Genomic DNA, 12,271 nt, shown 5'->3' with positions numbered 1-12,271 from the left:
CCGCGTTCCGCACCCAGTTCACGCACAGTCCGCATTCCGCACCCAGTTCACGCAGTCCGCGTTCCAGACCCAGTTCACACACAGTCCGCGTTCCGCACCCAGTTCACGCACAGTCCGCATTCTGCACTCAGTTCACGCACAGTCCGCGTTCCGCACCCAGTTCACGCAGTCCGCGTTCCGCACCCAGTTCACGCACAGTCCGCGTTTTGCACCCAGTTCACGCACAGTCCGCGTTCCGCACCCAGTTCACGCACAGTCCGCATTCTGCACACAGCTCACGCACAGTCCGCTTTCCAGACCCACTTCGCGCACGGTCCGCGTTCCAGACCCACTTCACGCACAGTCCGCGTTCCGCACCCAGTTCACGCACAGTCTGCGTTCCGCACCCAGTTCACACCCAGTCTGCGTTACTCACCCAGTTCACGCACAGTCCGCGTTCCGCACCCAGTTCACGTACAGTCCGCGTTCCGCACCCAGTTCACGCACAGTCCGCATTCCGCACCCAGTTCACGCACAGTCCGCGTACCAGACCCAGTTCACACACAGTCCGCGTTCCGCACCCAGTTCACGCACAGTCCGCGTTCCGCACCCTGTTCACGCACACTCCGCGTTCCAGACCCAGTTCACGCACAGTCCGCGTCCGCACCCAGTTCACACGCAGTCTGCGTTCCGCACCCAGTTCACACTCAGTCTGCGTTTCGCACCGAGTTCACACCCAGTCTGCGTTACGCACCCAGTTCACGCCCAGTCTGCGTTTTGCACCCATGTCACGCAGTCCGCGTTCCGCACCCAGTTCACGCCCAGTCCGCGTTCCACACCCAGTTCACGCACAGTCCACGTTCCGCACCCAGTTCACGCACAGTCCGCGTTCCGCACCCAGTTCATGCACAGTCCGCGTTCTGCACCCAGTTCACGCAGTCCGCGTTCCGCACCCAGCTCAGGCACAGTCCGCGTTCCAGACACAGTTCACGCACAGTCCGCGTTCTAGACCCAGTTTATGCAATCCGCGTTCCGCACCCAGTTCATGCACAGTCCGCGTTCCGCACCCAGTTCACGCCCAGTGTGCGTTACGCACCCAGTTCACGCACAGACCGCGTTCTGCACCCAGTTCACGCACAGTCCGCGTTCCGCACCCAGTTCACGCACAGTCCGCGTTCCGCACCCAGTTCACGCACAGTCCGCGTTCCAGACCTAGTTCAAGCACAGTCCGCATTCTGCACCCAGTTCACGCACAGTCCGCGTTCCAGACCCAGTTCACGCACAGTCCGCGTTCCGCACCCTGTTCACGCCCAGTCTGCGTTCCGCACGCAGTTCACGCACAGTCTGCGTTCCGCACCGTTCACGCACAGTCCGCATTCCGCACCCAGTTCACGCAGTCCGCGTTCCAGACCCAGTTCACACACAGTCCGCGTTCCGCACCCAGTTCACGCACAGTCCGCGTTCCGCACCCAGTTCCTGCACAGTCCGCGTTCCGCACCCAGTTCACGCACAGTCCGCGTTCCGCACCCAGTTCACGCACAGTCCGCGTTCCGCACCCAGTTCACGCACAATCCGCGTTCCGCACCCAGTTCACGCACAGTCCGCGTTCCGCACCCAGTTCACGCACAGTCCGCGTTCCGCACCCAGTTCACGCACAGTCCCCGTTCCGAACCCAATTCACGCAGTCCGCGTTCCGCACCCAGTTCACACACAGTCCGCGTTCCGCACCCAGTTCACGCACAGTCCGCGTTCCGCACCCAGTTCACGCACAGTCCGCGTTCCGCACCCAGTTCACGCACAGTCCGCGTTCCGCATCCAGTTCACGCACAGTCTGTGTTCCGCAATCAGTTCTCATACAGTCCGCGTTTCGCACCAAGACACACAGTCTGCATTCCGCATCCAGCTTACGCAGTCCACGCTCCACACCCACAAGCACAGTCACAGCATGGTTTACGCGGGACTAGTACGCACTGTGTCTCCGGCTTTGTATGGCGTTGATCCTTTTCCCCCAGCAATGCTGAAGCCAAGTCCTTTCTCATTACGTGCCAGCGAGGTGGAAAACTGCAGCTGTACGACGCCATCTTCAGGCTGCTCGAGGAACCTCAGCCCAGTGCGCCGGTCTCTGGGAGCGTAATCATCTTCAGGGCGCAGTGGGGTCATGGTGATAGCATTTTCAGGCTCCACCATCCTCTCTCGAAGTATTGACATAGTTACTGAACCCCCTGAGCTCCGCAGGGCCTCCACCGCTCGGTGGTGCTCAGCATCTTGTAGACACACACCATTTACCTGCACAAAGTAAAGGCAGAGTCTGAATTAACATTACAACTACACCCATTACCAGCAATCAGGTCAGACACAGAGGGACAGGGTGAAGCCCTGCAACCTGTAAAAGTCAGACTGAGAGATGGAACCTGACGGGGGTGGTGGGGGACCCTGCTCTCTGTGGGGGGGGGTGGGGCTGCCCCGCTCTCCGGGGGTGTGGGGATTGTTCACACAACACAGGAATCATTACCACAGAACTCTGAGCACCAATCGGCAATTCAGCCTAACCTCGCTCCACCGTTCCAACACCATCATTGCTGATCCCATCCTGGCCTCAACTCCAATTAAAAATCTGTCTAACTCCTCCTTAAATTTACTCACTGTCCCAGCATGCACCACACTCTGGGGTAGCGAATTCCACAGGTTCACAACCCTTTGGCAGAACTAATTTTCCCTCAAATCTGTTTTAAATTTGCTACCTCTTATCCTGAGATTATGACCTCTGGTTTTAGATTGTCCCACACGAGGAAGCATCAGCTCCACGTCTACTTTATCCAGACCGTTTAGCGTCTTGTATACCTCGATTAGATCTCCCCTCATTCTTACACTCGAGAGAATCAGCCTAAACTGTTCAATCTCTCCTCATACGACAAACCCCTCACCTCTGGAATCAATCGAGTGACCCTCCTCTGAACTGCCTCCAATGCCACTACACCTTTCCTCAAATAAGGGGACCAGAATTGTTGCATTTTGCTCACCTCTAGCAGCTTATCTCCAACGCGCACTCCAGCCTGAGCCGCTGGGCCCTCTTCACACACCCGCGAGATGAAGATTCCCTAAATCAAAAAGAGCCGTTACCACTCAGCAGCCGAGTCCCGGGTCAAACCTATTGATGATCCACAAAGAGAAGTGTGGGTACCAGCCATAAACTGATGGCAGTGCCAGGGCGAGGGCCTGGGCGAGGGCCTGGGGAGGGCGAGGGCCTGGGCGTGGGCGAGGGCGAGGGCCTGGGGAGGGCGAGGGCCTGGGGAGGGCGAGGGCCTGGGGAGGGTGAGGGCCTGGGGAGGGCGAGGGCCTGGGGAGGGCGAGGGCCTGGGGAGGGCGAGGGCCTGGGGAGGGCGAGGGCCTGGGGAGGGCGAGGGCCTGGGGAGGGCGAGGGCCTGGGGAGGGCGAGGGCCTGGGGAGGGCGAGGGCCTGGGGAGGGCAAGGGCCTGGGGAGGGCAAGGGCCTGGGGAGGGCAAGGGCCTGGGGAGGGCCTGGGGAGGGCGAAGGCCTGCAGAGGGCGAAGGCCTGCAGAGGGCGAGGGCCTGTGGGAGGGGGGAGGCAGTGGGGGGGAGGCAATGGGGAGGGGAGGCAGTGGGGGGGGGAGGCAGTGGGGGGAGGGGAGGCAGTGGGGGGAGGGGAGGCAGTGGGGGGAGGGGAGGCAGTGGGGGGAGGGGAGGCAGTGGGGGAGGGGAGTGGGGGGGGGAGTGGGGGGGCAGTAGGGGTGAGGCAGTGGGGGGCGGGCAGTGGGGGGGGCAGTGGGGAGGGGAGGCAGTGGGGAGGGGAGGCAGTGGGGGAGAGGCAGTGGGGGGAGGCAGTGGGGGGGAGGCAGTGGGGGGGCAGTGGGGAGGGGAGGCAGTGGGGAGGGGAGGCAGTGGGGGGAGAGGCAGTGGGGGGGGAGGCAGTGGGGGGAGAGGCAGTGGGGGGGGAGGCAGTGGGGGGAGAGGCAGTGGGGGGAGAGGCAGTGGGGGGGGAGGCAGTGGGGGGAGAGGCAGTGGGGGGAGAGGCAGTGGGGGGGCAGTGGGGAGGGGAGGCAGTGGGGAGGGGAGGCAGTGGGGGGAGGGGAGGCAGTGGGGAGGGGAGGCAGTGGGGAGGGGAGGCAGTGGGGAGGGGAGGCAGTGGGGAGGGGAGGCAGTGGGGAGGGGAGGCAGTGGGGGGGGCAGTGGGGAGGGGAGGCAGTGGGGAGGGGAGGCAGTGGGGAGGGGAGGCAGTGGGAGGGGAGGCAGCGGGGAGGGGAGGCAGTGGGGAGGGGAGGCAGTGGGGAGGGGAGGCAGTGGGGGGGCAGTGGGGAGGGGAGGCAGTGGGAGGAGAGGCAGTGGGGGGAGGGGAGGCAGTGGGAGGAGAGGCAGTGGGGGAGGGGAGGCAGTGGGAGGAGGGGAGGCAGTGGGGGGAGGGGAGGCAGTGGGGAGGGGAGGCAGTGGGGAGGGGAGGCAGTGGGGAGGGGAGGCAGTGGGGAGGGGAGGCAGTGGGGAGGGGAGGCAGTGGGGAGGGGAGGCAGTGGGGGGAGAGGCAGTGGGGGGGAGGCAGTGGGGGGGAGGCAGTGGGGGGGAGGCAGTGGGGGGGAGGCAGTGGGGGTGGTGGCAGGGGGTGAGGAGCGGGGGGAGAATTGATTGTGGAAAAGAAGGAAATGACTGAGTTGAGCAGACATTTTGCAGCTGTCTTCAGAATCGAGGATACTCGTAACCTGCCAAAAATTGTGGCAAATCATGAATGGAAAGGAAGGGAAGAGCGGAGGTTGTTAGAAAATGAAATGAAAATCGCTTATTGTCACAAGTAGGCTTCAAATGAAGTTACTGTGAAAAGCCCCTAGTCGCCACATTGCGGCACCTGTTCGGGGAGGCTGGTACGGGAATCGAACCGTGCTGCTGGCCTGCCTTGGTCTGCTTTCAAAGCCAGCGATTTAGCCCAGTGTGCTAAACCAGGCTGGGGGTTGACAAGTCTCTGGGGATCTGGAGGAAGGAACTGAAGGCACTGTTGCTAAGTTTGCAGATGATTCAAAGATCTGCAGAGGAACAGGTAGTATTGAGGATGCAGGGGGGCTGCAGAAGGACTTGGACAGGCTAGGAGAGTGGGCAATGAAGTGGCAGAGGGAATACAATGTGGATAAGTGTGAGGTTCTGCACTTTGGAAGGAGGAATGGAGGCATAGACTATTTTCTAAATGGGGAAATGCTTCGGAAATCAGAAGCACAAAGGGACTTGGGAATCCTTGTTCACGATTCTCTTAAGGTTAACGTGCAGGTTCAGTCGGCAGTTAAGAAGGCAAATGTAATGTTAGCATTCATGTCGAGGGGGCTAGAATACAAGACCAGGGATATACTTCTGAGGCTGTGTAAGGCTCTGGTCAGGCCCCATTTGGAGTATTGTGAACAGTTTTGGGCCCCGTATCTAAGGAAGGATGTGCTGGCCTTGGAAAGGGTCCAGAGGAGGTTCCCAAGAATGATCCCTGGAATGAAGAGCTTGTCGTCTGAGGAACAGTTGAGGACTCTGGGTCTGTACTCGTTGGGAGTTTAGAAAGATGAGGGGGGATCTTATTGAAACTTACAGGATACTGAGAGGCCTGGATAGAGTGGACGTGGAGAGGATGTTTCCACCGGAAAAACTAGAAGCAGAGGACACCATCTCAGACTAAAGGGACAGAGGGGGGAGGAATTAATTTAAAACCGAGATGAGGAGGAATTTCTTCAGCCAGAGGGTGGTGAATCTGTGGAACTCTTTGCCGCAGAAGGCTGTGGAGGCCAAATCACTGAGTGTGTTTAAGACAGAGACAGATAGGTTCTTGATCAATAAGGGGATCAGGGGTTATGGGGAGAAGGCAGGAGAATGGGGATGAGAAAATATCAGCCATGATTGAATGGCGGAGCAGACTCGATGGGCCGTGTGGCCTAATTCTGCTCCATTGTCGGATGGTCTTATGGACTTGAAAGAACTGGCTGGTCAGATTGTTGAAGCGTTTGTTTAATTTTCAAAAATTCCCGAGATTCAGGCAAGGTTCCATTAAATTAGAACATAGCAAATGTAACTCCTTTATTCAAAAAGCCTAACATCTGTCATTAGAAAAATGTTAGAAGATGTGATAGCAGGGCACTTAGAAATGTTCAAGGCAATCAGGGAGAGTCAACATGGTTTGGTGAAAGTAAAATAATGTTTAACCAACTTATTGGGGTTGTTTGAACATGCTGTTGATGAAGGGGAGCCAGTGGATGTGCTGTACTTAGATTCCCACAAGGCATTTGATAAGATGCCACATCGAAGGTTATTGCAGAAAATGAAAGTTCAGAGTGCAGGGGTAACATGGATTGATTAACAGGAAACAGTGGTGTAAATGGGTCTGTCTCTGGCTGGCAGGATGTGATGAATGATGTGTCACAGGGATCAGTGCTGGGGCCTCAACTGTTCACAATTTATGTAAATGACTTGGATGAAGGGACCAAAGATATGGTTCCTAAAGTTGCTGACGACACAAAGATAGGTAGCAGAGTAAATTGTGATGAGGCTGTGAGGAGGCTACAAAGGGGCATCGATAGGTGAAGTGAGTGGGCAGAGATTTGGAAAATGGTGTGTAATGTGGGAAAATATCTTAATGTCCATGTTGGCAGGAAAAAAAGAAAAGCTTGTTTTGTGAATGGTGAGAGATTGCTGAGGTCTGAGGTACAGAGGGACCTGGGGGTCCTAGAGCATGAATCACAAAAGGTTAGGATACAAATACAGCCAATAATTCGGAAAGTAATAGAATGTTACTGTTTATTGTCAGTGAGAATTGATTACAAGAGTCAGGAGGCTATGCTTCAGTTGTACGGGACGTTGGTCAGACCACATCTGGAGTATTGTTTAGTGGTTGTGGGTTTGGAAGGTGTTGTCTAAGGGGCCTTGGTGAGTTCCTGCAGTGCATCGTGTAGATGGTACACACGGCTGCCACTGTGCGTCGGTGGGGGAGGGAGTGAATGTTTGTGGAAGGGGAGCAATCAAGCGGCTGCTTTGTCCTGGATGGTGTTGAGCTTCTTGAGTGTTGTTGGAGCTGCTCTCATCCAGGCAAGTGGAGAGTGGTCCCTCACACTCCTGACTTGTGCCGTGTAGATGGTGGGCAGGCTTTGGGAGTCAGGAGGTGAGTTACTCGCTGTAGGATTCCGAGCCTTTGACCTGCTCTGGTAGCCACAGTATTAATGTGTCTGGGTCCAGTTCAGTTTCTGATCAATGGTAACCCCCAGGATGTTGATTGTGGGGATTCAGCGATGGTAACGTCATTGAATGTCACGGGGCGGTGGTTCGATCCTCTCTTGTAGGAGATGGTCATTGCCTGGCACTTGTGTGGCGCGAGTGTAACTTGCCCCTTGTCAGCCCCGAGCCTGGGTATTGTCCAGGTCTTGCTTCATTTGGACTAACACCTGGAATGGGCAGGTTGTCTTTTGAAAAAAGGTTAGACAGGTGACACTTCTGTCCAGTGCAGATTAGAAGCATAAACGATGCTGAGTGGTGTTGACAGGGGCGAGAATTCCTTTTCTCAGAAAATCTAGAACTCGGGGCCACCGTTTAACAATAAGAGGTGACCCGTGTAAAACCGAAATGAGGTGAAATTTTCTTTCAGAAGATCCGGGGTCTCTGGAACTCCCTCAAAAGTCGCTGGGAGCAGAATCTTTGAATGTTGTTAAGGCAGAGCCGGATAGATTATTGATTAACGAGGAGGGGTGAAAGGTTATCGGGGGTCGGCGGGAATGTGGGGGTGAGGTCACAATCAGATCAGCTGTGATCTTATCTAACGGAGAGAAGCCTGGGGGGTCTGTGTGGCCATCTCCCGACCTTAATCTCGGTGTTGGTACAGGAGGCTGAGGGAATGGGAAGGTAATAGTGACTTGGACAATTTGCACAATCTAATGGATGATGAATCTCAGTCTGGCGCCCTTACCTCATCCTCGCCCTTGTAAGGGGTGGAGCCTTTTCCTCCAGCGATACTAATACCCAGACCTCCAGTCTGACGGTGTATCGTTAGTGTTTGCTACAGACACAACAAGATGATGTTAACACAGTTCATCACTCATCACCGCTAAGTTACAGCTTATCAAACATCACAGGGCCCGAACTCTGCGTAGATTAGTCAGCTCACAGGGGACAGTCCTCAAAGCGACACCTCACGCCTCTCATGCACCACGTGCACAAACTCACTGACTCTCACTCAGCCAATTACAGATGTGCGTACACAGACAGAATCGCAATCGTTCACAGTCAAACGCACATTCTCACAGCTCTCCCACATGAAGCCCAACAGCAGAGCAAAGCCTGGGTGTGACATCATTGGATCATAGAAACATAGGAACAGAAAGCGGAACAGAAAGAGGCTATTCAAATTCAGGCTCTGAAGGAGAGTCACACACACTCGAAACGTTAACTGGGTTTCTATCCCCACAGGTGCTGTCAGGTCTGCTGCACTTTTCCAGCGTTCCCTGTTCAAACTCAACACTGTTCCTCCAATTATTTAAATCAGGGATGATCTTTACCTTCATTCCGTTTTTGAGCTTCTAACCCAACAGGAATCAATTTTGACAGCTCCAATTGAGCGGCAGCGCACAGCGTTCTGGGAGACAGAGACCACGCGACGGATTGGGAGAAGTCCGTGCGCACATCAACCCTGATTGGATCCCATCAAACATTACGGCCAAAGATCAACAGAAATCCATTACCCGAGAAACTCCTGTAAGCATCGGAAAAACCAGAGTGTGAGGGACAGTGTCCAGTGAATGGAGGGTCAGTGCTGTGGACAGAGTGAGGGACAGTGTCCAGTTAGTGGAGGGTCAGTGCTGTGGACAGAGTGAGGGACAGTGTCCAGTCAGTGGAGGGTCAGTGCTGTGGACAGAGTGAGGGACAGTGTCCAGTGAATGGAGGGTCAGTGCTGTGGACAGAGTGAGGGACAGTGTCCAGTCAGTGGAGGGTCAGTGCTGTGGACAGAGTGAGGGACAGTGTCCAGTTAGTGGAGGGTCAGTGCTGTGGACAGAGTGAGGGACAGTGTCCAGTTAGTGGAGGGTCAGTGCTGTGGACAGAGTGAGGGACAGTGTCCAGTCAGTGGAGGGTCAGTGCTGTGGACAGAGTGAGGGACAGTGTCCAGTGTGCGGAGGGTCAGTGCTGTGGACAGAGTGAGGGACAGTGTCCAGTTAGCGGAGGGTCAGTGCTGTGGACAGAGTGAGGGACAGTGTCCAGTGTGCGGAGGGTCAGTGCTGTGGACAGAGTGAGGGACAGTGTCCAGTTAGCGGAGGGTCAGTGCTGTGGACAGAGTGAGGGACAGTGTCCAGTGTGCGGAGGGTCAGTGCTGTGGACAGAGTGAGGGACAGTGTCCAGTTAGTGGAGGGTCAGTGCTGTGGACAGAGTGAGGGACAGTGTCCAGTGTGCGGAGGGTCAGTGCTGTGGACAGAGTGAGGGACAGTGTCCAGTTAGTGGAGGGTCAGTGCTGTGGACAGAGTGAGGGACAGTGTCCAGTGTGCGGAGGGTCAGTGCTGTGGACAGAGTGAGGGACAGTGTCCAGTGTGCGGAGGGTCAGTGCTGTGGACAGAGTGAGGGACAGTGTCCAGTGTGCGGAGGGTCAGTGCTGTGGACAGAGTGAGGGACAGTGTCCAGTGTGCGGAGGGTCAGTGCTGTGGACAGAGTGAGGGACAGTGTCCAGTTAGTGGAGGGTCAGTGCTGTGGGCAGAGTGAGGGACAGTGTCCAGTCAGTGGAGGGTCAGTGCTGTGGACAGAGTGAGGGACAGTGTCCAGTTAGTGGAGGGTCAGTGCTGTGGACAGAGTGAGGGACAGTGTCCAGTCAGTGGAGGGTCAGTGCTGTGGACAGAGTGAGGGACAGTGTCCAGTGTGCGGAGGGTCAGTGCTGTGGACAGAGTGAGGGACAGTGTCCAGTTAGTGGAGGGTCAGTGCTGTGGACAGAGTGAGGGACAGTGTCCAGATAGTGGAGGGTCAGTGCTCTGGACAGAGTGAGGGACAGTGTCCAGTTAGCGGAGGGTCAGTGCTGTGGACAGAGTGAGGGACAGTGTCCAGTTAGTGGAGGGTCAGTGCTGTGGACAGAGTGAGGGACAGTGTCCAGTGTGCGGAGGGTCAGTGCTGTGGACAGAGTGAGGGACAGTGTCCAGTGTGCGGAGGGTCAGTGCTGTGGACAGAGTGAGGGACAGTGTCCAGTTAGTGGAGGGTCAGTGCTGTGGACAGAGTGAGGGACAGTGTCCAGTGACTGGAGGGTCAGTGCTGTGGACAGAGTGAGGGACAGTGTCCAGTTAGTGGAGGGTCAGTGCTGTGGGCAGAGTGAGGGACAGTGTCCAGTTAGTGGAGGGTCAGTGCTGTGGACAGAGTGAGGGACAGTGTCCAGTTAGTGGAGGGTCAGTGCTGTGGACAGAGTGAGGGACAGTGTCCAGTTAGTGGAGGGTCAGTGCTGTGGGCAGAGTGAGGGACAGTGTCCAGTTAGTGGAGGGTCAGTGCTGTGGACAGAGTGAGGGACAGTGTCCAGTTAGTGGAGGGTCAGTGCTGTGGACAGAGTGAGGGACAGTGTCCAGTGACTGGAGGGTCAGTGCTGTGGACAGAGTGAGGGACAGTGTCCAGTTAGTGGAGGGTCAGTGCTGTGGACAGAGTGAGGGACAGTGTCCAGTTAGTGGAGGGTCAGTGCTGTGGGCAGAGTGAGGGACAGTGTCCAGTGACTGGAGGGTCAGTGCTGTGGACAGAGTGAGGGACAGTGTCCAGTTAGTGGAGGGTCAGTGCTGTGGACAGAGTGAGGGACAGTGTCCAGTCAGTGGAGGGTCAGTGCTGTGGACAGAGTGAGGGACAGTGTCCCGTTAGTGGAGGGTCAGTGCTGTGGACAGAGTGAGGGACAGTGTCCAGTGTGCGGAGGGTCAGTGCTGTGGACAGAGTGAGGGACTGTGTCCAGTGTGCGGAGGGTCAGTGCTGTGGACAGAGTGAGGGACAGTGTCCAGTTAGTGGAGGGTCAGTGCTGTGGACAGAGTGAGGGACAGTGTCCAGTGACTGGAGGGTCAGTGCTGTGGACAGAGTGAGGGACAGTGTCCAGTTAGTGGAGGGTCAGTGCTGTGGACAGAGTGAGGGACAGTGTCCAGTTAGTGGAGGGTCAGTGCTGTGGACAGAGTGAGGGACAGTGTCCAGTGTGCGGAGGGTCAGTGCTGTGGACAGAGTGAGGGACAGTGTCCAGTTAGTGGAGGGTCAGTGCTGTGGACAGAGTGAGGGACAGTGTCCAGTGTGCGGAGGGTCAGTGCTGTGGACAGAGTGAGGGACAGTGTCCAGTGTGCGGAGGGTCAGTGCTGTGGACAGAGTGAGGGACAGTGTCCAGTTAGTGGAGGGTCAGTGCTGTGGACAGAGTGAGGGACAGTGTCCAGTTAGTGGAGGGTCAGTGCTGTGGACAGAGTGAGGGACAGTGTCCAGTTAGTGGAGGGTCAGTGCTGTGGACAGAGTGAGGGACAGTGTCCAGTGTGCGGAGGGTCAGTGCTGTGGACAGAGTGAGGGACAGTGTCCAGTTAGTGGAGGGTCAGTGCTGTGGACAGAGTGAGGGACAGTGTCCAGTTAGTGGAGGGTCACTGCAGTGGACAGAGTGAGGGACAGTGTCCAGTGTGCGGAGGGTCAGTGCTGTGGACAGAGTGAGGGACAGTGTCCAGTCAGTGGAGGGTCACTGCAGTGGACAGAGTGAGGGACAGTGTCCAGTGTGCGGAGGGTCAGTGCTGTGGACAGAGTGAGGGACAGTGTCCAGTTAGTGGAGGGTCAGTGCTGTGGACAGAGTGAGGGACAGTGTCCAGTGTGCGGAGGGTCAGTGCTGTGGACAGAGTGAGGGACAGTGTCCAGTTAGTGGAGGGTCAGTGCTGTGGACAGAGTGAGGGACAGTGTCCAGTGTGCGGAGGGTCAGTGCTGTGGACAGAGTGAGGGACAGTGTCCAGTTAGTGGAGCGTCAGTGCTGTGGACAGAGTGAGGGACAGTGTCCAGATAGCGGAGGGTCAGTGCTGTGGACAGAGTGAGGGACAGTGTCCAGTTAGTGGAGGGTCAGTGCTGTGGACAGAGTGAGGGACAGTGTCCAGTGTGCGGAGGGTCAGTGCTGTGGACAGAGTGAGGGACAGTGTCCAGTGTGCGGAGGGTCAGTGCTGTGGACAGAGTGAGGGACAGTGTCCAGTTAGTGGAGGGTCAGTGCTGTGGACAGAGTGAGGGACAGTGTCCAGTTAGTGGAGGGTCAGTGCTGTGGACAGAGTGAGGGACAGTGTCCAGTTAGTGGAGGGTCAGTGCTGTGGACAGAGTGTGAGGGACAGTGT

General features: G+C 56.7%; 1 protein-coding gene across 1 annotated transcript in view; it reads right to left on the bottom strand.

Annotated features, from left to right (window-relative positions):
* Window positions 1–12,271, bottom strand: part of LOC140425665 (protein scribble homolog) — a gene marked incomplete at its 5' end in the record, with an annotated part of 1,618,068 nt that overhangs the window by 373,609 nt on the left and 1,232,188 nt on the right. The window contains 3 exon segments of the mRNA XM_072510160.1: window positions 1,951–2,265; window positions 3,000–3,077; window positions 7,906–7,995. Coding sequence (XP_072366261.1) covers window positions 1,951–2,265; window positions 3,000–3,077; window positions 7,906–7,995 — 483 coding nt within the window.

The sequence above is a fragment of the Scyliorhinus torazame genome, chromosome 6 (assembly GCF_047496885.1).
Source record: "Scyliorhinus torazame isolate Kashiwa2021f chromosome 6, sScyTor2.1, whole genome shotgun sequence".
NCBI classification, from domain to species: Eukaryota; Metazoa; Chordata; class Chondrichthyes; order Carcharhiniformes; family Scyliorhinidae; genus Scyliorhinus; species Scyliorhinus torazame.
The sequence above is the reverse complement of the archived record's forward strand: the minus strand, read 5'-3'. Positions and strand labels throughout refer to the sequence as shown.